This window comes from Nipponia nippon, unplaced genomic scaffold, assembly GCF_047370975.1.
Source record: "Nipponia nippon isolate SJK-2023a ecotype South Korea unplaced genomic scaffold, ASM4737097v1 scaffold_9, whole genome shotgun sequence".
NCBI classification, from domain to species: domain Eukaryota; kingdom Metazoa; phylum Chordata; class Aves; order Pelecaniformes; family Threskiornithidae; genus Nipponia; species Nipponia nippon.
Genome location: NW_028262413.1, coordinates 31,655,782 through 31,681,837, shown reverse-complemented (window position 1 = coordinate 31,681,837; position 26,056 = coordinate 31,655,782). Strand labels below are relative to the sequence as shown.

The 26,056-nt window shown below is 38.5% G+C and overlaps 1 protein-coding gene across 1 annotated transcript in view; it reads right to left on the bottom strand.

The window, feature by feature from the left end:
• Nucleotides 1-25,114, bottom strand: part of TRPM1 (transient receptor potential cation channel subfamily M member 1) — a 96,565-nt gene extending 71,451 nt beyond the window's left edge. Inside the window, exons 1-2 of the mRNA XM_087744334.1 lie at nucleotides 25,022-25,114; nucleotides 23,838-23,945 (exon numbers count right to left, since the gene is read on the bottom strand). Coding sequence (XP_087600460.1) covers nucleotides 23,838-23,945; nucleotides 25,022-25,114 — 201 coding nt within the window. The remainder of the gene's footprint in view (nucleotides 1-23,837; nucleotides 23,946-25,021) is intronic.
• Nucleotides 25,115-26,056: the final 942 nt, after the last annotated feature.

Sequence of the window (26,056 nt, the reverse complement as noted above, 5' to 3'; positions counted from 1 at the left end):
TCTTACAAATACTCATCTTTGTCCTTCAGAGAACGAGAACGCTGATGACAATTACTGCAGCAGAAATTGCTAATGTGCTCACTGCTGCAGCTGTGGGATGCTGTTACACACATGGAGCAATCATCACCTCAGTAACTGAAAGATATCTCATTTTCAATTGCACAGATTCCACATTAAAACTGACATTAGGTTTCCTTTAGTGTCACTAACAGAGATCACAGCTGGTGGAAGAACCTAGCCATGGAGCCTATGACTCTGCCAGCACCAGCACTGCCTGAATGGAATGAATCTATGACCAGGAATTCTAAAATGCATCTGTCCATCCAGGTTGTTTCCAGAAGTTTCTACTACTACCTGTAACAATAGTACCATGACTGAAAAATCTGCAAATAAAGATGATGAGTTTGCACACTTCGCTGGCTGAAGCGCAATTCTTTGCTGACAGCTTGGGGTTGCTTTTATTCTTCAGTCATGTTTTTTACACGGGGAGCAAAATAATTAACATTTGATGCCTTAAGCATTGACTAGTACTGTGATAAAACTAGGCAAAGCTAACAGATGTAGAAGGCTGAAATAGAAGTTACTGTATTTAAAGACATGTGCTATGAAATCACATCCTTCCCTAAATTCATTATCACAAATTTCTGATTCATAGAAAAATGAACCTTGAAATGACAGAAAATCAAACCAATTCTAAGGACATGTGGGACATGCTTTTTGATTGAAAAAGTTGTAAGTATCTGAATAAACGTGCTTCAGTTTCCAAACCTGCAGAGCTTTTAAAGCTACTACTCACACCCCACTACTCAGTGGGAGATATGAAGGATTCGCAGCTTCCAAAACCAAGATTTTTTTAACAGGTTCCTCTACATGGATTTAAAAGCCTAGATGCAAGCACCCATTTTGAAAAATGTTGGTGTTAGAAGTTATAAATCACTAAAAGCACAACCTCACTGTACAGTTGTATTGAACAAGGATAAGAAGAAATAATGTAACAGACAATATTAGCAAGCATTGCTTTATGTATCAGAATGAATTTGTATCTACCACAGATAGAAAAGTGAGTGAATGAATAGGATTTCTAAAGTTGCATGGAAAAATAAAGCCATGAATATATACCTCTATTTTAATCTTCTACCTCGAATGCTTTGTACTGCTAGGTGAAGAGAAAAGGGATTTGGCATGCGCCAAACACAGCAGGGCTTGCTGGGTTAAGCTTTAATGGCCAGGCCAGAGGGCAAGTTTTAGAGTTTACTCTGGTTGGTACCATCTCTGACAGAGGGGAAGGTTTATCAGCTTGTAACTATGGGAGGTAGTAAAAACCAAACCAAACCAAAACCAAACCACAAGAAAACCTTAAATACTTAAAAGTTATATTATAAGATGCTCAGAAACTCTGATAGCTCTCTACATGATGGTAGAAAAATTAAACTTTCTAGTCTGCAACTTTAAATGAAAGGTGGATATGGAACACAGGTCCTGAACTGGAGTAAAAGTATTACAGCTCTGGTCGCTACCAGGGTGGCACTGTAAATGAAGACAGCTTTATTAGCCGGAAGGCTCATGAATTCTACATTTCAAGAACCCACTAGTGTATACTATCCTCATGGAAAGATCATTGGCATTTTAGACTGAGAGCTTAAAAACCTAGCTTCACTCACTACTGAGTTAGACTCCTTAAACAGCAACAAATTTTTACTTGTTAAACTAAACTAAGAACATTTCTTTAAATTCCCTTTTTGGTAAAGAGTCACTCGAGCAATGCCTGTTTGCTTGGCCTCATTAACACACAGTTTGGTGAAAGATTTGTTTGCTACAAGTTTGCTACTGAACAAGAACAAATCCCCAGAAAAGGGGGAGAAAAAGAGGCAGGATTTATTTCGAGGACATTAAAAATGAAAAAAAATGTGCCAAAACCACTTGGCATGAGAAACATACCAGCTGTACTTCACTAATCCACGGCTGATCCTTGGAAAGAATCACAAATCCACTCAACCAGCAGGCTGAGTGCCATTTTATTGGCAAGAATTGAGAACAAAATGGAATCAAATACATACTCATAATATTGGCTATTAAAAATTTTGCTTGGGTCTGATAAAGTATGTATTAAGGACTCTTTGTTTAATGCAGCCACAGAAAATGAAAAAGTGAAAATAGAAAAACTAAATGTAGGAATTTTTTAGAAAATCGTTTCATTATTATGGCCTCATTGCTGCAAGACATATAGCCACTGAACTGGCCCCAAGTCCTGCACTTTGGAACTGTTTCAATGACAGCCAAGAACTGAACATATCACTAAGAAATACCCAGATGTATTTCTTTCTGTTCATGGCTTATGCACGCTGCCAGAATAAACATGGAATAATCTGTACAGTCCATGTCTGTGCTATGCCTGTACCGGCTGACAGCTACAGGGTATCACCGATACATATTTTGGCGGGTGTGGTGTTTTTTTGTTGGAGGGAGGTTGCTTTTGTCCTTTTCTTATAATAGTATTTACTGCCAGCAGAAGTTGTCAAATCCACACATTTTCAACTCCCCTACAACTTTCCCACATCTTTCAGTCTGAATTATAATGTACTCCGCAGCTTCATGCATTTAGTATAGCTTTTGTACCAGCTCAGTACAACTTTGGCAAACAAAACCCTAAACACAGACAAAAGACTAAACCCATCATTAGTTGTTTTGCTAATGAGCTTTTATAATAAACACATCTCAAAAGTCAAAAGTAAGTTTAGTGCTATAAATTACATAAGTTGGGAAAAAGTTACAGAAATCATTAAATAGAGCAATCTTGTGGTGGTTCAGAGTTATATTAGATAATATTCTAGGTAATTTCCTTTTTCTCATGTTTATGACCCTTTGATCAACATGTGAGCATTTCTCAGCAGCAGGGGTTGGGGGGGAGAGCACGGGGAATGAAAAAAGAAAAGGTAATACAACCTTTGCTTTCAGTGTTCCTGTCCACAATCATGATAAAATAGCTCTATGATGTCTGCTTGATTAAAAATTAATTGCTGTGGTAATTTAAAGATATGTCTTATTTAATAATTAATGTATGGGAATTAAATTGGACTATTCACTGAAGTCTTATTATAAGGTATACTCAGAAAAAGATCCATGATCTTCATTGTATTATTAAGGGGGGGAGAGGATTTTATTGTATCTTGGAGAAAGAACTCTTCTTGTCACATCTGTCTTGTGCAACAACTGGTCCTTATTTTGGCTCACTACTAGGGAAAATACGAATTTTAGTGTAAGACTTCATAGTGAGGTCCTTTCTATATAGCATAGCTCTATCTAGTGGTTGATTAATTCAAGTGCACCTGACTGTTTAAAGAAGACTAAATTATGAATTTGATGAAGGCCAGGAAAGCCTTAGGAAGGTGGCACTTTCTTATGCTGATCTACTGTTGTCCACCTTGCCTAAGTCTGGAAATAACACCAAGAAAGGTTGTACTACCAGCTAAATCCTGTCTTCACATACACTGGTGAATGTGATTCCATGGAGAGTTCTCCTTGTAATGAACACATTTTTCAGGATAATTTGCAGGAACAAACCAGGGGCTCCAATACTTATTCAAGCAGGGTATCTAAATATGGGCCTGACAGATAAACCCTTCAAAGTCAGCTGGACAGTTCCCATGCTTAATTGTATACACATGCTTTTCCCCCTAAATTGGGATTTACAGTTGTCAAAATTATTGTGGGCATGTTTGAGCAATGTGGAAGAGGTGGCTGGGAAGCTTCTGTTTAACCATTTCTGTGTCACTGTGGGAGACAGGAATGCTTGCAGTTGTTCCCCAGCCTCAGCACTGGATGGTTAGGGGCAGTGCCCTGAATGCTAAGAGCACAAGTACTGGCTTGTTCACCTCGGAAGCAGGATGATCTATCTGCATGCAATGGCTGCAGCATATTGTGGGGTAATATAGTCTTCCTTAGCAGGACTAAGCTGGGTACCTCTCCATACCCTCTGTGCTCTGCAGCAGACATGCTATGGGAGAAATAACTTGGTACTGAAACCTACCAGATCAACATGACATGTTGAATCCAAAAAGCTATGAAGTCCGATTCAGAAAATGCAAATGGCTCCTACATTTTTTCCCAATCTCATCATCATCCATCTAGGAGATATACTGCACACTAATCTGTGTCACGTTCTCATCAAACAGCAGGGGGAGAGCTGCTAAATTCTGTCCTGTGTAACCGAGTAATGGATTTCATCAGCACAGGGGAAAGGTCACTAGTTTTTGCTCGTAATTACAAAAGCTCCACAAAAGTATGCCTACAGTTTTCCCAAGCTCATCGGGCCATTTATCCAATGGAGGCTTAAGGAAATAATGGGCATTCAGATAGCAGTTACTTGATTAATGCTCTAATGATAGTTTTGGTTATTAACGGTATAAATAACTATAGTTTAATTTAAACTATAACAATCCTACTACACATCCCAGCGTAGCAAAATTAAAATAGCAATGTAAAAGCACTGCAGTTGGTGAAAAAAAGTCATGCCTGCTGCATATAGCCAACACCAAAATACAATGCGCAATTTTAAACACTGCTTAAGGTTAAGCCCACAAAACAGTTCTATGAAATTAGCTTTGAATATTGTATAACTTTTTTCTAGAAAGCCTGGAAATCACCTCTCCTTTAGAATGATTAGGACACCTGAACCGGGGGCCTGTCAGTACTCCTGGCACTGGGATTAGGTAATTCTGATCACTGAAAGCTTCAACTGTAAACAGTCTCTCTCATTCACGCTGCATCTATTTCTCTGCATCTGTTTCTCTACATATAGTTCCAGAAAGCCACTTGAACATAGCTTCATTATTTTGTGCACAGGAATTCAATAGGTTTACAGCCCAGTTTTCATGTCCTTTTCAACTCATGTTTTGTCTAGCATTTCTGCAATGATGACACAGGTGACACAATAAATTACTCAAATCTGCTCTAATTTAACTTGTATTCTAGCAAAACAGTAAAATGTGTTTGATGTTTTGTGTGCCTGTGCATAGAAAACAAAAGTACTTACCTGTTTCAACACTTTGAAGAGCAGTAATGAGAAGTTTCATACTGACACGTATAAACTAATGAAAATGTAATATTAGTAGAACATTTTACTTTATCAACATAATTATTTGAAAATCAAAGCAAAGTGATTTCACCAAGCTAAATACACCCCCCAGTCTTCATTCCATGAAAATTTCATAGCTTCTGTTCTCCTTTCAGAGACGAAAAATCAAGATGACAGCCAGATTTACCGACTTGCCCTTGTTCTTGATTCAAGCATAGTTTGCTAATGAACTAGACCCATAAGATTAACAGAGGTTAGTGTGGACCATTTCACGTTATTTTCTACCAAATAAAGTATGAAACTGCTCAGTTTTCTAAATGCTCAGTCAGGTGCCTGAACAGAAGCACCTGGCACCAATTCAGATGCATGGTGTATCAAAGACATCCTCCCAGGACTAGCATCCCACAAGCCTCGCACCCCACAGTGTCTAATGACAACCTTCTCAGCAGCTAGAAGCCAGAGAGGATGGGAAATGGCACTAACTGCTTAAGTTCAAGTATCTCAATTGTGCCCTTGTGCATTCCTCCTAATAATGCTCAGTTACAGAAAATAAAGATAACATGGCTCTCCCTCAGTGCTAGGAAAAATAACTTCAGAACATTGTAACTTAAATTAAAAAATATTTACAAATCCTACTGAGTGACACAGGTAGTTGAATGGCAGAAAGGTCAGAGATTGCATTAGTGGTTTTATTAATTCCAACTATTAACACTTTATCAACAGCAAAATGTTATTACCATAGGATTTATAATGGGGAAGGCAACTAATGATTAAAATTAACTAGGCCATAGACTGGAGTTGGACACTAATGACAACTGCATTGGACTAGCCATTTTTAACAAGCCAGTTATTTCCCTTCCCATTATTTCCTGACTATGATATGCAACTGCAACGCTAATCCAAAGCTCCTGGAAGACAGCCACCCCCTTGGCTCTGCTCCTCAGGCTGGCTCTCAGCATCAGTTCATATTTCCAAAGGCCCAAACAGACCAGGACCCATATACCCTTAAGGCTACATCTCCATTCAGAACCCGCCTCAGCTGCTCACATCTCTCAGTAGTCAAGCAGATGACAAGAGGCAAGACAAAGTGCCGAGAAGCAGAGATAAGGCATTCTGGGCCATGGGGATCATCACTGTGGTTGTGTGCATGTGGGGGGAAACCAAAACCAAAAAATACTTTCAGATGAGGTTAGTGTGGTACAGAGCCTGGCCACCCTTGGGTCCTACAAGGACCCTCCTTCTCCCAGCCTTTTGATTTACCAGAAGGAGATCTACATGCAGCAACTAGTTAACAGCAGAGCTACCATTAAAACAGAACAAAAAGTAGTGTCACTTGATGCGAAGATCCTTCTGAGAAGGTGGAAGCATTTCTCTGGTAAATTAACTATTCTGAAGACAGAAGGCTGACACAAGAGTTTGGGATTGTCTAGGATGAAAGACACTGCTCAACAGCCAGACTTACTAGTGTTCGGTGAAGGCATGTCATGTCATGTCAGTGTTTCAACACTCAAAGCTAGTAACTTAGGAAACGGACTGACTTTTCACATTTTAAGCCCTCTGTTCAAACCTAGGCCTGACAAATACAAACAAAAACATGTCTGATACACTTCTGGGAATGAGAAGAGTAAGGATTTTGTAAGAAAGGCTCAACAAAATTGTGAAGTGAAATTAGAACCAAATACCAAAACAGGTACAAAATTCAACAGCAAACTTAAAAGATTCTCAACTTGGGATACTAAGTATCAGGTTCAAGAAATCCTACCCAAACATAAAAGACTGTTTTCCAAAACTAATGAGCTCCGGCTGGCTTCCATGCTTTCATACAACTTGCAGCTAAGCTGTAGAACTCCTTGGTGAAGGATGCTGTGGAGACTAACAGGCAACAACATAATTTCATATAAAACCCCTCCCATATTACTTCTAGTCCAGACAATCCCTACCTTAAGTATTGCTGCACAGGAGCAAACTCTGATGGAGAATAACTACATCTTCCCCTCCGTTCCTACAGCACTCCCTAGACTGTCCTGTTACAGCACTGGGCAACACAGATTTCTGGTCTGACCCAGCACAGCTGCTCTTACATTCTCACACCTTACCTCTGAATTTAATAGGACATTAAATGGAAAAGGCTTGTCAGCTCATGAGCAGTACGCCCAATTCCCACCTGGATTTTCAATCTTCAGTTTTATGAGCAAATTCTTCTCCATAATTGAAAAATATTTAGGGGACTCAAACTTCAATAAAACCTAGGTAAATTATTAAGTGATTAAGATGTAATTTCACAACAGCACACCCTGGGCTATGAGCACTGATCCAGCTAATCACATGCTGATTAAATCTTTTAAAAAGCTTTGGAATTTACCCTTTGCTCTTCGGTTCCAAACTGACAAAGATTTTGCTTTTCTAAAGATATAATATAAAAATCACTACCAACAACGTAGAACTGGACAAAAGTGTTTACTACTTAATGTGAACATCAAAACAAAAACCTAATGCATTCCTCTTCACCTGTCAATCTCCTTAAAACACATTAATAAATAAACCAACATAGAAGTTAATGATTTACTGATGAATTATATTAGGAATAGTCTTGGCTACCGTGTATCAGAAACAAGAGAGGATAAACCCCTGAATAACTTATTTCTCCCCTTTTTTGTGAAAAAAGATTTGTAATACATGACCTGTGACAGAAAAATTGGGAAGGAAGGAAATTAAAGTCAACTAGGAACTCTGGAAATAAAAAAGGAAAAACATTTAAATGTCTATTCTGTTAAAAGAATTACAAACAGTACATTTGGTAGAGCTTAGTAACCACTGTTTGCTTTCCACTGGTAGAGGCTTAAGCCATTCAGCTATTAATCACATGAAAGTAGATATTAAGGAATATTAATCCATACCAGCTGTTACATCTTTTGCTGTGCTATTATTAGAGATTAATCTTTATAGAACAAGGCTGCCTTTTCATGCCATTTGCAAGACAACATCATACAAGCTGATACTGTTTTACAACACATCTTCATGTTGAAGAAAGAAGGAGATGAAGGGGTTGAAGAAAGAAGGAGATGATGTCTACATGGTGTACATTCAACTTCAACCTTCAAATCTAAGGCACTTATGTTTAGAAGAGACACTGTCACTGTAATCAGTTGATTAGTTAATTTTTATTGTGACTGTAGAAGATTGCTTTTATAGCTTGCTATTTACATCAAAAGAAAAAGGATATTCTCTTAGTGATACTGAATGTTCTCTTGTGGAAAGTTCAAGGCCATGTAATTTCCTATCTTCAGTAGCAGGGAATGAATGCAGTTAAAACCATCTAATATGATCTAGCTGATGGAGCCTTAATGAGGAATGTTTAGGATTGTAACAGAATTTTAACAAAACAGAATCAACACTGTGAGTATAGTAGTTTCTAATGAAGTATAAAAACCCTGTTAGGTGAGCCAGGTTTTTAGAGGAGCAATTGCTTTTACTGGTGGATACACTTCATAGACAACTGCATCTGCAGACTCTAGAGAAATGCCTGTCGGATCACATGTTGGTGGAATGCCAATAACATCACAAAAAGTATCACACTGTTCTGAAAAAGTAAAATTACTGGCAGAAAGAGGCCAGCATTACCCATTAAAGATTATGAGATTACCATTAAAAATAAGCTTCTAATCTGTTTCTTGAGTTTTGGATGAGACTGTACCAGCTACATTAGGGAAATCAGTTGTCATAGTTACAGAAAATCCACATTCTCTATACCTGCATTCTCCTCGTTTTGTTAAATGCAAGATTCTTCTCTAATTATGTTGCAATTATTGATTGGAGTACCTTTGGTTTTTACTCATTTGGACTTTAGATTGATCTTACAGATTACATGTGTATTAGTTCTATAGCACAGCCTAAATGGTTAGGAAGAAGCTCTTTAGTTTAGGGTTGTATGATTCACTCTTCTCCCACTCTTCCTTGTAATGTGCACAATATCTTCTCAGCAGCCACTGCTCTTTCACTGTCCCCAGATTCGCAGAAGTCCTTCAGTGAGTCCCTTTTCTCAGTCTGCCCGCGTTCTGTCTGGGAAACCTGATCTGCTTCAGCTGGTCAGCTGCTCCCTCCACCGCACTGCCTGAACCCGCCTCGCTCTTTGACAATCTGGCACGTACAACTGCCTTTCACAGTTTCTGCTACCTGTCTTTAATCCTCTCCACCTTCATCTTCATCTGCTGATGAACCAGCTGTTATTTATATAACATTGGTTTTGATGCCTTTTCCTCTCCTCTCCTCCCAAATAAGTACCTTAAAATTCTGCTATTTCACTCTCCTCTTCATGCCGCTTCGCAGGACAAACTGGCTTTCCCATTCCATTCTGCTAATGCCTGTCTACAGGACTTGTCCCATCTCCAAACCAGATAGATGGCCAACCTTACAATGACACTTCTGCTGCTTCATGTCAATAATTTGGCTGCTAACAACTGGCAAAAGCACAGGGCAGACAGAGGTCCTCACAACACAAATGATAATGTACATATTAGGAGGTAAAACTGGAATCCAAAGGTAAGCCTTTAAGCAGTTTATCTCATTGCTTACTTTATTTAAATTAACAGGGTTTGTGTTATTTTTTTCTTGTTTCTTTCCTCCCCTGCTCCCCCCCCCCCCCCCAGCTAGCTCTGAAATCATAAGGGATAATATATGAGAACAATCAACCATTTTTACAGTTAATTAGGAGTCAGACAGCCAGTTTTCTAATAAATATGAATCTATGTAAAATCCTTCCATTCAGCCTTTATACACCTCGGCCACCCAGCTGTGGAAGGCTGTTGCAGTGAATCCTTGAGCTATATACATCATGAATGTACTTTAACGATCCTCAATTACATTTCTCTTTATTTTATGTATTAGCAAATGACTTTGAAAAACATCAGTTCATCTCTTCTTGGGTAATTCAAATCTGTTTAGAATTTTGGACAGTATTTACTCAATTTTCCTGAAAACTTGAGAAAGCTATGAAACATGAATAAAATGTACCCTTGCACCTTCTCAACACATGGAAGTTTGCTGTTTTGCAAGCTGCATTCTAGGAATGAATGGCTTGCTTCTTCTTGCTCTTTTGCTGATGTTTGACGATTTTACCTTTCACTGCTTGTCTGCCTCTCATGGATTTTGACTCTCCATTTCCAGTCCTTTGGATAGCCAAGGCTTTGCTTATTTTCCATTTTTCAAAGTGAGTATCTTTTTTTCAGGCATCTACACCAAGAGAAAATTGATGTTTGGCAATCCCGAGGAGGGTTTGCATGAGCAAGTCCTACATCATAGATTAGTTAATTGGAGGCTTGAAGTGGGGATATATGATTGGGGAACACTAAATCAGTTTTCTGAAAAAAAGAAAGGAAGTTGCACTAGAGATTGGGGCCTACATAGAACAGAAAAATATTTATGCGAAGTGGACACGACACGTAACAGAAAGGGAAACGGAGGGAAAGTGAGTTGCCCAAATTCACAAAGTAGGGTGGATGGCACAGCTAGTAACAAAACTGTGATGTCAAACTGCTGATCCCATCCACCACATTGCCTATGAAATGGCTCTTTCTCAATGCTTTCTGACTCTTCCTTTACTCTGCCATATATGTTTTTCACCTCATTTTTAAGGACTGACTAAATTAAAAGAATCTTCGTCACTTGTGGTAGATTCTACAAATGCAGAGTCTGAAATTAAAAAGCACCAGAAAAGTTGTATTCATTAAGGCAATGATTGATTCTTCAAACTTAGGAGTGGAGAGCATTAAGTACCCCAATCTATATCCTTCATTGCAAGATCAACTAACCTGCTATCACTATGCAAGACATGAACTAATACTGCTTTCCAGCAAAATTGTTTTTCCTTTGTTTATCCACACTTGTGTTTTCTAGGTGAAACAAAGGGGCAACCATTTGGAGCATGGTACCACTTAGCGTCACATTCTGTATGTCTCCTGCTACTGTAAAATCCTCATCTGCTTCAGAAGCACTCTTGCACAACTACTTGTTGCTCTCTATGTTCGAGAGTCAGAGAGAGCTTTGCAGTATCCATGAGCATTTGCTTCAGTTTTTAACAGGTAGCCACCCTTGTCAGATTGCTTCTGTAAAACTACATTCGAAGTGAAAATTACTCAAGGCTTTCTGCTGTGATTTTTCCCTTCTCAGAACTGCATAAGGCTTGTTTGCAGACCTTCAGAGGAGAGATGCTGGTAAGCAAGAACTGGCAAGAGGTGCAGCATGAACCAAGCATCTATGGCAAGTTTTTGTGAATGAGACTAGGAGTAATTTGTGTTGGGAAACAGGCAGTGAAGCCCAGTTACGGAAGACATAGATGCATGAGAATCCTACAGTTGCCAAGAGTGAATACGAACAGCTGGACAGAATAGCATTAAATTGCTGAAAAGTAAAAAACATTATTCCATAATTCACAAGGTGATTCTGGCATTCAGTATATGACATGAGTTCTGGGGAAGGATTTTGTTCTCTCCATGTCCACTGCAGTGCCACTTGTGGTTTCATTATTACCACAGGCCCAAGTCAAGCATTAGGGAACATTTCAAATATATCATCCCTTAAAACTGAAGGCTCTGCTCACGTGCAATATGAAAAAGGACAGTTCTCCTGCTGTTCCCTTTGTTAGCTTCATCTTTTTCTAACACTATAGAATCTTGGTACTAAATCCATGCTTTCACTGATATGGCTAGCCCAAGAGAGTCCAGAAACGCTTCCTATTACCCCTGCAACTACAAGCTGCAAACTTGCACTGGCTCAGCAATTTTATGTAGACAAAACCCCTCTCTCCTCTCTCCTTCCGGCCCTAGGCTCCTGTAATAGGTTATTAAGATGCTGCATTTCAGAGTAGCACCTCTGTATGCATTATTTGTATGCTGTTCAAATGTATAAACGGGATGAAAGGTGTTATATATGTACATGATTGTTATGTGCTGGACACCAGGCCCAGCCTACTGTGACACTTGCAACTCATAATACATGTATTGATCCTGCTGGACAGTCTGCACTTGCTGTAAATTGTGGGGTTTACGCAGTATTTGCCCAGACACGCAGATGTTCTGTAAGATATATGCATGTTCCTTATAAATAACAGCTATCATCAGTTTTAAAAGTTTGCCAAACATTTGGGCTCAAACACACTAAGAATGTCAAAAAGCTCCCACAAAACTCATGACATTCTCATTGCTGGAAGCCATCATGACATAACAGTTGTACATAGGCAGCATTTTGGTTAGAGGTACATGAGGCTTTAACAGCTATACAGTGCAAGAAGTCTTGTCTCTGATTCCATGCTTACACCCTATCTTGAACAGTAAGCTTCCATGCCTTTGTGGTAACCTGTCCTTCATGCTACAGAACACATATTACTCGCTGTATGCACACACCATCTGCTCCTGTTGGGTGTCTGCAGCGTATCGACTTGCAGAGAAGGGGTTTAGTGCAATGCTGCATGCCTAGCTGATGCTGGGTGAGTCATACCTGCAGAATATAGGCTCAACTCCTTATGAACAATTCCTGACAACAAAGAGATTCCTAAAAGCTATACCTTACAATGTCTGTCTTGAGAAGAAACTTACAGGATGTCAAGAAAAATGTCATGGATGTGCCAAGGAGAACCATTTAGTTCCACATTTCGAATTGGATAAATCCTCTACTATACTGATATTCTTTCTTTGGATGGTGTGTCACAGCAAAACAAAAGCCTTATAATTCACTTGGCCAATTGTGCATCCTGCTTAGGGGGTTAAAGGATTTATTTCCAATTCCTATTCAGATCAGCTGGTACTGTCTAGCACATACTCTATTACAGACTGCTTTTCACAATGCTCTTATCCAGTTTGTTGAAGGACATTAAGATACCAAATCACCACTAAACTGATTCACTGTTGATTCAGCAAGGCAGTTCAGTAAAAGAGCTGGTGCTCTTTGTAAAACAGCATACACAAGCAGAAAAGATTTGTCAAAATTGGACAAATTTATATACTCAACTATAACATTTTTCAGTATCTGTTAAGAACGCAGCTACAGTACTGATTCTTCGGTGATAGTCATGGATTATTCTAATTTGACATTCACTTCTTTCATTAAACAGAAGAGTACAGCCTGTGCTACTGTCTCTAAGTTTGGGAGTCTGTACCAGAGATCACACGCTGCCAAGTACAGTTTTTGTTTGAAAATGGGCAACTGATAGCCTATTGGCCTATTCTCCAGACACAAGTCTGCCTCTTATTTTTCTTTAGGGCCATGAAAGTCTACCTGTGATGACAGTTGGAGTATTGCCCTGATATTTTTTGAGCATTAAGGAAGATACAGAACCTGCTCTGCTGTACTTAGACAGAAATAAATTATTATACATAAGTTATTTTTTCACTTCCATCACTCAGCTGACTCCCCAAACTGGAACAAACACAGCACTGTTATGTCTTGAGCCACTGAGACAATGGCCAAATTTTTGCACAATGAGAATTTCTTAATCACAGCAGAAATTTTGGGGAAAAAAAAAAAAAAGATATTTGAAACTCTCAAAAGGAATGTGTATGAACATGATTTCACTGTTACCAAGTGATCTATCTAATCATAACTGTAATATTAACCAGTTGCAGACAACTGTTCCAAATAAACCTGTGAGCTAATCTTTTATAAACCATCAAAAGGTATGGTAATTTGGAGGAAATCACAGCTTCTTGACAAATAGTTTAGGAGCAGAAAGTAAATCCATCCCGTTAATCTTTTTTTTCCTGTTCAAAGTTTAATATTACCATAAGCAAGCACACAAAGCATAAAATGTAAGATTAACAACTGCAACTAACTTCAAGGGATTTTGCATTAATTTTCAAGCTTCATTAGCAAACGGTAAGACAGATCAAAACAGTGACTTAAAGGGGAGACAAAATCATTTTTCTGTCTAAAAGATAAATTCTCTCTGATCTAAGAGAAGGTATTCATCCTTTCCTGTCTTTTCTCTGGTTTGTCTAGTCATTTACAAAACACAGGACAAGTTATTTTCTTTAATCTGAAAGCCTAATAATCTTTCCACCTTTGTAATCCATGAAAGCTTTTCTAATGAATCAATGGGTAACACTGTACTACCTTAAAAAAATTTTTAAAAGATCCATTATACTTTCTATAGTAGTGCTCTTGAGATTTTCGAAGTTGTCTGATGTATTTAGATAAAATATTCTTCAAAATATTTTTTTAATATTCTAAATTTTTTTTTTTTACATTACTGTTATTTGATAGCACCACATTTGATAGCCAGGAAGAAGACAGTGATGTAAGCAATAAAGCAATTAAAAATATATTAGTGTCTCTATAAAAGCTTCAATCTGAGCATCTGAGTATATCCTTATACAGATAATCGCAGAGAATTTACAAGCATGGAAAAGTTATAGGCAAACAGAAATAACATGTAGAGAAAAGCTGTTTCAATAAAATGGTTTTCTCTTCAGAGGAACAGAAAATGAGTCATAGTGAGTACATCTTAAAGACATTTAGATCAAGTCAATGGAGATCGTAAGCAGAGATGACAGCACTGGTTAGTACTACAGAAGTCATTTGAAGTAATTCCTATTAGTGGGAATGACAGACCAGTGATGTACATCCAGATAAGATGCTTCCGTCTTTAATAAACTGAGATGTTTACAAAAATGAAACCAAAACACAGATGTAAGTGTGCACACACACAAGCATACTCCTTTTCTTAAACACTGTGGGTGCTCACATTTCATTTACAGCATTCTCTGTTGAGGCAGAGAATAATGCCTTTAATTGCAGAGCAGGTAGCAACAGGTGCTTTTGTAAAACTGCTCAAGAAGTAAAATGTCATCTTCCTCTAGAGCACTGCTGTCAAAGTCAGGGGAATACATGGGAAAGCTAAGCAGAGTAGAGAGCTGAGTAGAGATACTTGGCCCTTTTAATTACTCTTGCTATTCAGCACTACTGCAGTAAAAATTGGGAGTCAAAATCATGGACCAGGACCACACACTGTTACACATTCCTCAGAAAAAAGGTTCATGAGAGTGGTAAAATGGAAAAATTATTAGAGTGGTAGGTGAAATTTTCATTATAAATCTCTATGCTTAGCTACATCGCATGGCTTTAACCATTTCCAGCCTAGTTTTTCCAGATGTATCCCAAAGCACTACACCCCTACAAAACACACACATTCAAGACTAGTTTCAATCCCTGTTTTCAGCTGTATCATTAGCAAAAGTTTCCATTCAATACAAAACATTCTCAAGCACAAGAGTGCCAAGATTTCCTGGTCGAGATGTCCTGACTCCCAGAGATGATCACTTCCATTGCCTGTATGTAGACAGCACGCTATCAAACCTCAAAGAGCCAACCAATATAATTTTTCAGCAGAAGTAACACTCCAGCTTACTACATAAGCCTAAAAATCTATTTTTTTAATGAACTCTAAAAATAACATTTTTCTCATGGAAGGTAAAGTTTTTGTTTCCAAAATGAACACTAAAGCAAATAAAAACCAAAAGAATTAGGAAAACTAAAAGAAGCAAGCCATGAAGGGAATTTACAGCTTTTAAAAGACAACATATTTTTACAATCAGAAGTCGAACCTTGTTAAGAAAAACAAAATGTGTACTGTGTTCCTTCTACCTTCACTTGACTAGTCTTTCCTATGGTATTAGTGGGACAAGATTAAACAGTTTTTATCTGAGTATTCTACTCTGACTTTATTCCATTCAGGAAGTAAAATTCTGTATGCTTTGCAGTATCAAGACAGGCTTGGGGACATTAAAAAAAAAAAAAAGCTGACTACACCTGGGTCACTATGTGCACATTATGGATTTACTATTCCGATTTGTCACGTTTAAGTAAGCCTAGATATATAAACCAACATTTTAAAGGGGAAATACCTCTCTAATTTCCTTTATCATTGTTTCTCTGTATTATTCAATAAATAAAGTTAATACTATCAGCCTATGAAGCTACTGCTTATCTTTGAAAAGTCATTTGGTTGACAAAGCAAGCAATATACAGTTGTTCATGAAACAGAAGTGTCTTGGAGGACAGCCTGGTTTTTCACACTATTTGGACACAGCCACGAGGCACCTAAGAAGCAACGTGCAAGTAAAGGGAAAAGTTACAGAAAGTGACACTGTTGCTAAGTATTGGCTGATATTTCAATATGCCACTTTGCTTTATATCTATCAGAGGACAAAAAAATTGAACCCACTGCAAACGCTTTAGAGCCTTCCGTTTTTCTTCTAAGTGTTTAGGCTTGGCCCTGGTGACAAAGACATTACAGCTGAAGTACTCTTCCTGCCCCCAGCACTCAATGTCTGTAATAGGGCCCGTAATATGGGCATTACGTGCAACCTGACAATCTCTTTAGCAGAGAAAAGGGCCAGGGTCCCCAGTTAGTACATAAAAAAACCACGGCTGTAAATGACTTTATCCCTAAATAGTGCTTGCAATTCACGTGGTGATGGCCCATGACCATCAATCTCTGCTGAAGAAGTCCCCCAAACCTAGACATATTCTTTCTTGCGTTCACAGATGGCCGTGACCAATATTTCACATCATATACAACAATCTTTTTTAAGAAGAAAACATTTTAATACATACTTAGTTGCCTGTGTGTCAATGACTAATTTCCTCTAAGATGCTGCCAGACATTTTTCTCTCAGTTATGTTCCTTCAGACTTCCTTTCACCCCTTTAATTAGAATCTGACTCTAACATTGTAACGATCAGCAGAAATTAGAAGAGGGTTGGAGGAGTTGGAAGAGAAGACAAAAACTATTTCTCATTATTTGAATGGGGTCAGTTTGAAAAAGGCCAGTTGAGCTGGAATCTAAATAATCCTGAGCTGAATTTAGTCTATATTTGTTCCAAATGAATCTATCAGTCCATGGACAAAAGATGTATTTAAATTCTCTTCACAGCTGAAAACTAAGAAACACATTCTTAATAGTCATCTACAATGTGCAAGCTTATGACAACAACAGTGACTTTATACATTATAAAGCAATCACCTCATGTCTTCTTCCTCCCCCCTTGTCTTTTTCATTCATATACTGCACAGCACATCATCTAACCACAAACTGTATTTCTCATAGAATCTATCTGCTGTAGATGTTCAGTGAATCACATCAAAATCCTTTACACATCCTATCAGTCTTCTCATTGATTGCATCTAAATTTGGCATGAACACTAAGTATCAATAGTCATCAAAATATGATTTTGACTATGGAAAGGAATAATTACAGGCTAGCCCTCTTCAGTGATATTTAACGCAAAGAACCTTAAGACTGTGCTTGTGAAAGAACTCCCATAATAGGAATAAGATTCATTGCCAGAACCAGTGCAATGAACATGACTGATACCTCTGACACTTAAAAGAGCACAGAGGGAAAGAGAATTGTTCTCGTTTATAATGGTACCAGCTATTTTAAAAAAAAAAAAAAAAGAAAGAAAAGGGGGAAACAGTGACTCCAGCTGTTTCCCTCAGATTGTACTATTTGGGTAATTGCAGGCTTACCTTTTGTGATCCAGATGCTGAGCCCTTAAATGAAGTGCGTTTGAAGGAGCCACTCATCCTCCGTAAGGAACCTGTGAACTTTCCTCCTCTTCCTTTCTTAATCCCCTGGCCCTTACCCTCCATAAGGGACCTAGTACCCCAGCACCAAAGAAAACTCCGATTTTAGACATGTAGTCTGAGCAGTTTTTTCCTGAAGCCAACAATCATTAAGTTACAGCTTAAATAAAAAGAGAGACAGATTCATAAAACAAAACCAAAGGACTCCTGTGCTGATATGCACCCTGTCACAAGTGTTACCAGCCAGCTAGACAAGCAGAAAAACAAGGCAATACACTGCTACAAACTGGTGTCCCCCTCCCTCTTCTCTACTGACTCTATAATCAGGCTTAATGCACACAGCTTCTGCAAGCTATGGTTTTTAATGGACAGAGATTTAATAAATGGTGATTGAAGGTAAATCTACTTTAGAAGCAGCAGCCCAAAAGGTTTTTATTTGTGCAAAGCACAGGGCAGTCAGATGGAAATTATTTTGGTATCAGTAGAAAGGCACATGAAAAGAGCAGATGGTCCTCAGCAGACTATGGGTTAGAGGCCTGGTGGAATTCTAAAGGATATAACGGCTGATGGCGAGTGTGCCTACAGCAGCTCTCAGGATGACAGAGACAAGGTTTTAATAACAGGGTTTTGAAAGCAAACAACCCATAAGATTACAAGTTAGATTCTAATCAATTAGGAAATATGGGTTGTGGCAAATAAGGTGTGGTGCGTATTATCTTAATGAATTCTTATTAATATCTCAATTCATCGATTTTTGTAATATTCTGCCTAAATATGCAGAGTGAAAGCAAAAGGAGGCAGTTAGGAGACAATAAAGAAGAAATGAGGAAGAGACAAGGTACTTTAAAAGAATGACAGAATTATTATTGACTAGGAAATATCTAGTTGGCTCCAGAAGACTTGCCTTCTCAGATATGAGCCAGGAATCTGTTAAAGAGCCTGGTTTGGAAAAGAAAATTGATGAGAGCACAGAGAAACTAGAGATACATTCTAGAAATATACACGGGAACTGCTGATTTGTAGCTGTGAGGTAAGTCAGAAACACCACTAACTTACAGGATTTAGTTATACAATCATACTTTTTATTTATGTACTTATTTATGTTTTTTTTTTAGGTTCACCCCTTTGTCCCTCAATAGAGATGGAGTGGGTGCCTGCTTGCAGCTGGTTAGAGGAGGCATGGAAAATTGTGTTGAAAACCTAAACCAAAACAAAAGAAAACTGGAAGGGGTGATTGATGGAGATGCACCAATTTTGTTGTTCTGGTAAGCACAGCCATAATCAAGAAAATCAAATTTTCCAGGTTGGCATGGATAAGTAGCTGACAACTTACAACATACTTAAAGTTGCGCTGGGAAATGGGAGAGTAAAAGTTCCATGTTCTGCAGGAGAATCACTTCTGTTATATTAGTGCAAACAGTTTGTGGGGTGTTAATGGAATGTAGAGAGGAAGGCACGGACACCAAAGGGTCACAAAAGAGGTCTTCCTTTCTAACCATTCATTAAACCTAGGCAAAACCAAGGAAGGTAAAATTAGCATTTTTGACAAGACTTTTGACAGCAGCTGTTGTGTGATGTTGTTTTAAGACATGGCTTGGCTTAAGTGAACAAGAATGAGGTAGAAGCTGGCAAATGGAATATAAAAATCTGGCAAGGACAGTAAGCTGACAGAGCATGGACAGAATAATCTTAAAGGCAGTTGTGATCAGACAAGCTACTTTACAAAGTAGTGCTTCATAATTCCAAGCACACCTGCTCTCCAAAGGGTCCCTCCATTATATCTGGTCAGTTAGCAGCAAAACATTGCAATTACTGCATGGTCTTCTGTACTGTATCATTGAGTTAGTTGCAGAAGATAAAATATTTGGGTCAATAACTACCCTGTTGTGAGTTTAAACCGTTGTGATCTTTGAAACAAAACAAATTACTTCTATTTATACCAGAACTTGATTTGCCCAATCCTACCTTTTTTCTCTATAAAAATCATCACTACATTCTGGGACATATTGTCAAATGGTGGTAGCTATTACAGCAGTCACTTGTATCAACACTGACAGATTTAATGAGCTGAGAATATGTCCTCCTGGTCTAGCATCTTATTTGATAATTATGAACAAAGCTGAAAGACATTCAAATAATAGCATATGCTGAACATTTTTGTTTTACATTGTAGTTTAAACAAATACAACATGAATGCTGTCAAGGAACAAAAAAAAAAATATTCAAGCCTCCTTTGCAGTTCCTCTTCCTCAGCCACATGTGCCTGAATGCAATGAAACAGAGGTGCGTCCTAGTCGCTATTTGTGATATCACCTCACAAAGAGGCATCATGTTATGACAGTGCAATTCCCTGAAGTGATGTTGAGCTGCATTACTCAGAAAGGACGACTACTGGTATTTTGGTAAAGGACCAAAATGGGAACATGTTTTTCAGAAAGCAGAAATTCAGAATATGAATCTGTTCCCGAAGATACAATGTGAATAAGGAATTCATCAACTCGGTCCTTTTGGATCTGTGATTCTAAGACTTCTGTCTGAGCTCCCTGCAACTGTTTTTCATATATTTTAAGGACCACACCGGATTTTCACAAGTCATCATTACTCAGGAGGTGTTCGCATCCAAGAGCCAGATGAAAGCCTTCCAGCGATCAATGCAACAGAAGGTGCTGAATACTAACCCCAGTTGAAAAATCAGGCAACTAAGTTCTGCTGATGTTCTTGTCCCCACCGTGTTTATGTAACACTTCATGGGCTGCTTCCACTATACTAGGGGAACAGAAACATGCACTATGCTGGCACTTTCAACAGCTCCGTGATTTAGAAGCACAAGTTTAATTGATTTTCCAAAAGAGCTTGTGGTTTTAGGAGTGCAGTCTCACATTAGGAAACCTTTTAAACAAACAGTTACTGAAGGTCCTGTCTCACTTTGGAGTTTTCAACTTCATCAGTTGAGCTCATTCAACAGTTCGTGTGGTCTAAATCAGATCTGTGTAACCATCTGGTTTAAATGAGCACTGGGGGAGGAAAGGGTAGTAATCTGTTGCAAAAGGATGTGGTTGAGAACGACTGAGTATCTGGCACAGTACAGAAGTGAAAGACCCTTAAACTGGGTCTGAAACTGAACAATCCATGACGTGAAAGGACACACCTGTCCATCACCCTCCGTGTTTTGCTATAAAATCAAATTGGTCAACCTTAGATTATGAAAAACCTAAGACCATACATCCCCATAAAAGAGCAAGTGGAGTGCAGGCACACTCCATTTGCAAGATCACCTTCAGGGTCCTTGACAGCCTGCTCCCTGGGAAGAGTAGGATCCATCCATTTCAAAGTACACAAAAGTAACATACTACGTAAGACATAAGTACCTGTGTATCCTATAGATACCACACCATGGAAATTTAACATCTGCAGTCATGGAAAGATCCATGGCTCAAAGGCCCTATCACAGTGTGTTTTTTAAAAAGTGAGTAGTTTGATTAAAGATAGCTGTAGTTGTTTCAGCCTGTAGAAAATCTAATATGGACTAAATTGCTGTTACTGTTCGTGGTCAGAGCTATTCTACGACATCACATCAGTGATGTCTGATGTCAGTTAAAAAAAAAGTGATAGATTTAAAGCGCTGATCTACAGTCCACCATGTCAGCTGAAATGTTTCCATTCACTTTGGTAGTCAAACTAAATATGGAAAGCCATAGTGCATAATCCGATGAACTTTTATTTACACGGACAGACTGGGGTAAGACAGGCTTATACCTGTATAAAGACTTAAATGTAAAAGGCGTGTAGACTTAGGCCTTCCTTCACTTTGTATTTAATATGAATATTAAACTAAACACAAGTTTCTTTCACAGGCAATGGATTATAAAACAAAAACTAAAAGCACTTTTTTTTTAATAGGATGTCTTTAAAGAATATTTTGTGTAAAAAAAGTATGTCAGTGTCCTTTGACATTTCTGATACACTAAGAAAATCTAAACAGTCATGTGTTTAACTAAAAAAGCCCCTACATTCCATTAAGGGTATTCATTAATCAGGCTAAGAACAGGAGTGCTGGTATTGTGCTTGGTGCTCCATAAATGCTTTTCCAAAAAGGCTTATTCCGAGATAGTCATAATTAGTTACGTTGTGTTTGCTACCAAAATATCCAGACAAGTGTCTCCACAAGCAAATCCATCTTTCACTTCAACAGGAGTTTTCTTTCATATGGACATGAGCATACGCCAGGATTGTCTGAAATCACTATAGTGCTGCAACCTCTTATCATTTTGAAGTCTTACAATTCTTCAGAAACCCACCTGTTATTCTGTTACTGGCAGGATAAACCTGCTGCTCTTCCAAACTGAAAACAAATGGGAATGTCAAAATTACTCTTCAAGATGATTTAATCCTGTTAATCCATTTATGTACTCTCTACAAGTTGGCTAGCTTCAGAGAGCCAGTTCAGTTATTTAACCTATTTTTAACTTTCAAAAACCCAGTCTCTTCCAAACCATTTGTCCCTCATTGTAGTACATATAAAAAGCTGCAGGAGATCAGACTAAAATGTCATAGTTGTGCACAATAACCTCCAAAGCAGATGACAGAGGGCCTCTGTGAAATGAGCTGGAGCAGAATCAAACTGGATAACATTTTATAGTCAAGGTAAAGGAAAGGAGCAACAATTTTCCTGACTACTGAAGTGCTTTGCTTTCCAAAGCAAATTTTGCAGCAGTAGATTCACTTTTGAAAGAATAATATGAAACCAAAACTGTAAGTACAAATGCTCCTCATTCTGGAGTGATGCATACTTCAAACTGTTAAAACCAAAAATATTCAACATTTGAAGAACTACTACTGTTTGGCTATACTGGCTTCTCAGTGGTCTAGTAACAGCATTGCAGTTGCCTTTTCTCATTTCCTCACATTCAATATTTTCCAGCCTTCTTCACCCCCAACATCTACACAATCAGATGTGCTGGTCATCAATCATGCAGATCACAGAAGCAGTACATTACTTTTATGTCATGAACAGAAAGCTATATCAACTTCTAGGTCTCATTATTAGCCAAGAGAAACAAAATGCTCCGCTACAACACCATAGTCCATTATAAAGTCGATTGCTTTTAGAAAAAAACCCACCACTTTCTTCACCTAAGACTTTTATAGTTTTCTTCCCTCTCTTTACCAAGAACTAAAGAATTAGGTTTTAAATTTTTCCTTCTTGTTCTTTTGAGGGCTTCTCCATTTGTGCTACAAGTACTTTCAAATTTGTAACACTTAAAAACAGAGATAGGAGGGGATGGAGGAAGGAAGGAAGGGAGAATCTAATGACAATAAATACAGCTTTTATCAACATAAATGCAGAACAGGCAGTGATAAACCTCCATAGTGGGGTACAATAACTTAGTACCACACTAGAGAGAAAGGTATTGAGGTCCAGACACTGGGGGATCAAAAATTACACAAACATGGAGTAACTGTGTTTATCACAAGCTCTACTACAACTATTGCCATTCAGCTTCCAAATCACTTTTTCTTTCTTTTCTTTTTAATCAAAAACTATCTTTGGACAGTTGATGACATTACGTGCAGATTAAAGAGCCATGTTTTACACGTTATATTCAGGGCTGTAATTTCTGGCCTTACTATTAACATGAATGAGACCTAAATGAGTAAGTTCATGGAGTTATGAGAAGAAATAGAAATCAAACCAGTCAAACAAAAAATTCCAAAGCTCTATGTCCCTAAAGACAAGGGAAAAAAAATACAAAAGTTATACAATTTCAAGTTCTGAAGAAGCTTGAACACTTCATGAAATCATGATATTTTTCCTTGGCAGTATGATAATTTTCCAGGCAAAGTGCATTTCTTATTTGCAAAAAAAAGCTTTATAATTTTGCAATACAGAGCTTGACATCTTTCTTAGGTCTGAATAGCTGCAACTCAAATGATGAAGAGCATTCGGAGAATTTTACACCATTTTTACAGAACTCTATTTAAAACTTCTTGTGGTCAACAAAACTGATAGTGGGAGCACCATGTCTTCAATTCCCTTTGACAGTTCATGCTTCAGTTATACAGTACATTATTGTTCTATCTCAGTTATACGTCTTAGCTATTACATACTTCAACAATTCTTGATTCTTTAGTTTCTAACCCTGAAATGAAGCGTAGACAGAATATTGTTCAGTGCTGGTTACCTACCATGAGAATGACCACGCTGTAGGTCGCTGGGGACTGCTGTCTGCTGGGCAGAGAAAATTGACTTCTTTCTCCGTAAACTACATATCCTCGAAGCAATGCTGTAGTAACCTAGGCAAAAGCATATTTGGATTAAAAATAAAATTAATAAATAAAATTAAAACTCTTTACACAACAGAACTCAGACAGCATTTAACTGGCAGGTGACATCTATAGAAAAGAAGTTCCATTTAATCAACTCCACACTTGAAAAACTCAGAGGAAGACTGTAGGCCACTTTGTGGTACTTTCACTTGAGCATTGTCTGTTTATCCATTCCAAGTCTTTTTTATTTAGCACTTGTCTGTCCCCTCTCTGCTTCTCTCGCAAGAAAAAAAGCAGGTTTAAAGTGAAATTAAGCAGATCATGAGACACGTGGACAGAAGAGAAAAGGTAAAGAAATAACCTCTGCTTGTGCCAGTGGGCCTGTAAATTGGTGCCTGTGTTACCACCCTCACATGTTAGAAATAGTCTGTACGGATCATATAAACAATAAAATGCATGCCAGTAATCTTATTTCCATAACCTGCCTAGGGAGTAGAACCTGCAGAAACTCACCAGGTCTCTGTCACCTCATCCTCGGGGATAGACTCAGCTGCCCTATATTCATAGAATCACAGAAAAAATTAAGTTGGAATGACTTTGAAGCTTACCTAGTCAGTCTGACCCCCTGTTCAAAGGAGAGCCAACCTAAAAGTTGGATCAAGTGGTTCAGGGCTTTGTCCAGCTGAATGCTGAAAATCTCCAAGGACAGTGCTTCCAGTCCTCTGGGCAACCTGCTCCAGGACTCAACCATTCCCCACTGTGAGGAATTTTTTTCTTATGTACCTTTGGAATTTCCCTTGCTGCAACTTATATCCATTGTTTCTTCCTTCTGCACCTCTGAGAAGAATCTGGCTCCATCTTCTCTGTAACACTCCTTTACTTAGTGGAAGACTGCAACTAAATTCCTCCTTAGCCTTCTCCTCTCCAGGCTGGACAAAGCTAGCTTTACATCAGGTGCTTCCATACCCAAATCATCCCAATGGCCCCCCCACCGAGACATTTTTCAATCTCTCTCCTGTACTAAGGGGCTCCCAAAATGAAGACAGTGTGAGTGCCAAACAGAAGGAATAAGGCATTTCCCTCTTCCTCATACAGCGCAATACACAGCCTTCATCACTACGAGGGCACACTGCTGACTCATCTTCAATTTGCTGTTCACTGGGATTCCAGGTCCTACTAATGAGTGGACTTTGCATTTGCCGTAGTAAAATTTTATTAAGTTTGTGTTGGTTGATTCCTCCAGCTTGTTGGAGGAATACACACACACACACACTCCCCCTTGGTATTGCTGGAAATTTCCTACAGGTGCACACTGTCCCATTTTCCAGGACATTGAAGGTGTTACACTGTATCAGCCCCTTCTGTATCACAGCATTACACCTATGAAGACATACTCAAACTGAAAATTGAAAGTGTGTTCATCTCAGCAGTTTAGAATTACTGTGCTGAATTGAAGCACAGCAGGATAACTTGGAGTCTGAATTTGTGATGGGGGCGTGTCTTAGATCCCGCTATCTTAATACAGCAACCTTAGAGACATCAAAAGAACAGTTCTACAACAGGCAGAAGTCCATTTAACTGCAGGCTGAGACAGCTGAAGACTTCTTGCATAGACAGGGCTAGTCGTCAGCTGTTTAACAATTTTCCACGTGGCTACATGATCACTAGTACTAACAGTGGTTGGGTGGGCTTAATTTGATCATAGAAGAACGCCATGAGTTTTTCTCTTGCACTTCTGTTGCTCCTTTCCCCTAAGTAGCCTCCAAAGTACATTAAAGGCTGCTCATATAAGCAGAGAGATAGTTTTCGGAGGGCTTGAAAGCACGTTGGAACACATAGCAATTTAAAGCACAATCGGCTTCCATCTAAGTGAGTAGGTGTGTTACATTAGAAGTGGAAATGAAGAATACCTTGTGTCACAGAACATGGTGTCGGGAGAGCATTTTTACAGGCAAATTTGTCCAGCACTGCACGTTTAACATTCATGTGCTTTCAAACAATACCACAAGAAGCTCTAGTTATTATTAGCAGTGACTTCATATCTGATTAATAAAACTAAATGAGTTACTGGGTTTCTTCCCCTTGTTTGAAACTACCTAGGATGGAAGAAATAGCAATACAAGAAAATGATGACTGAG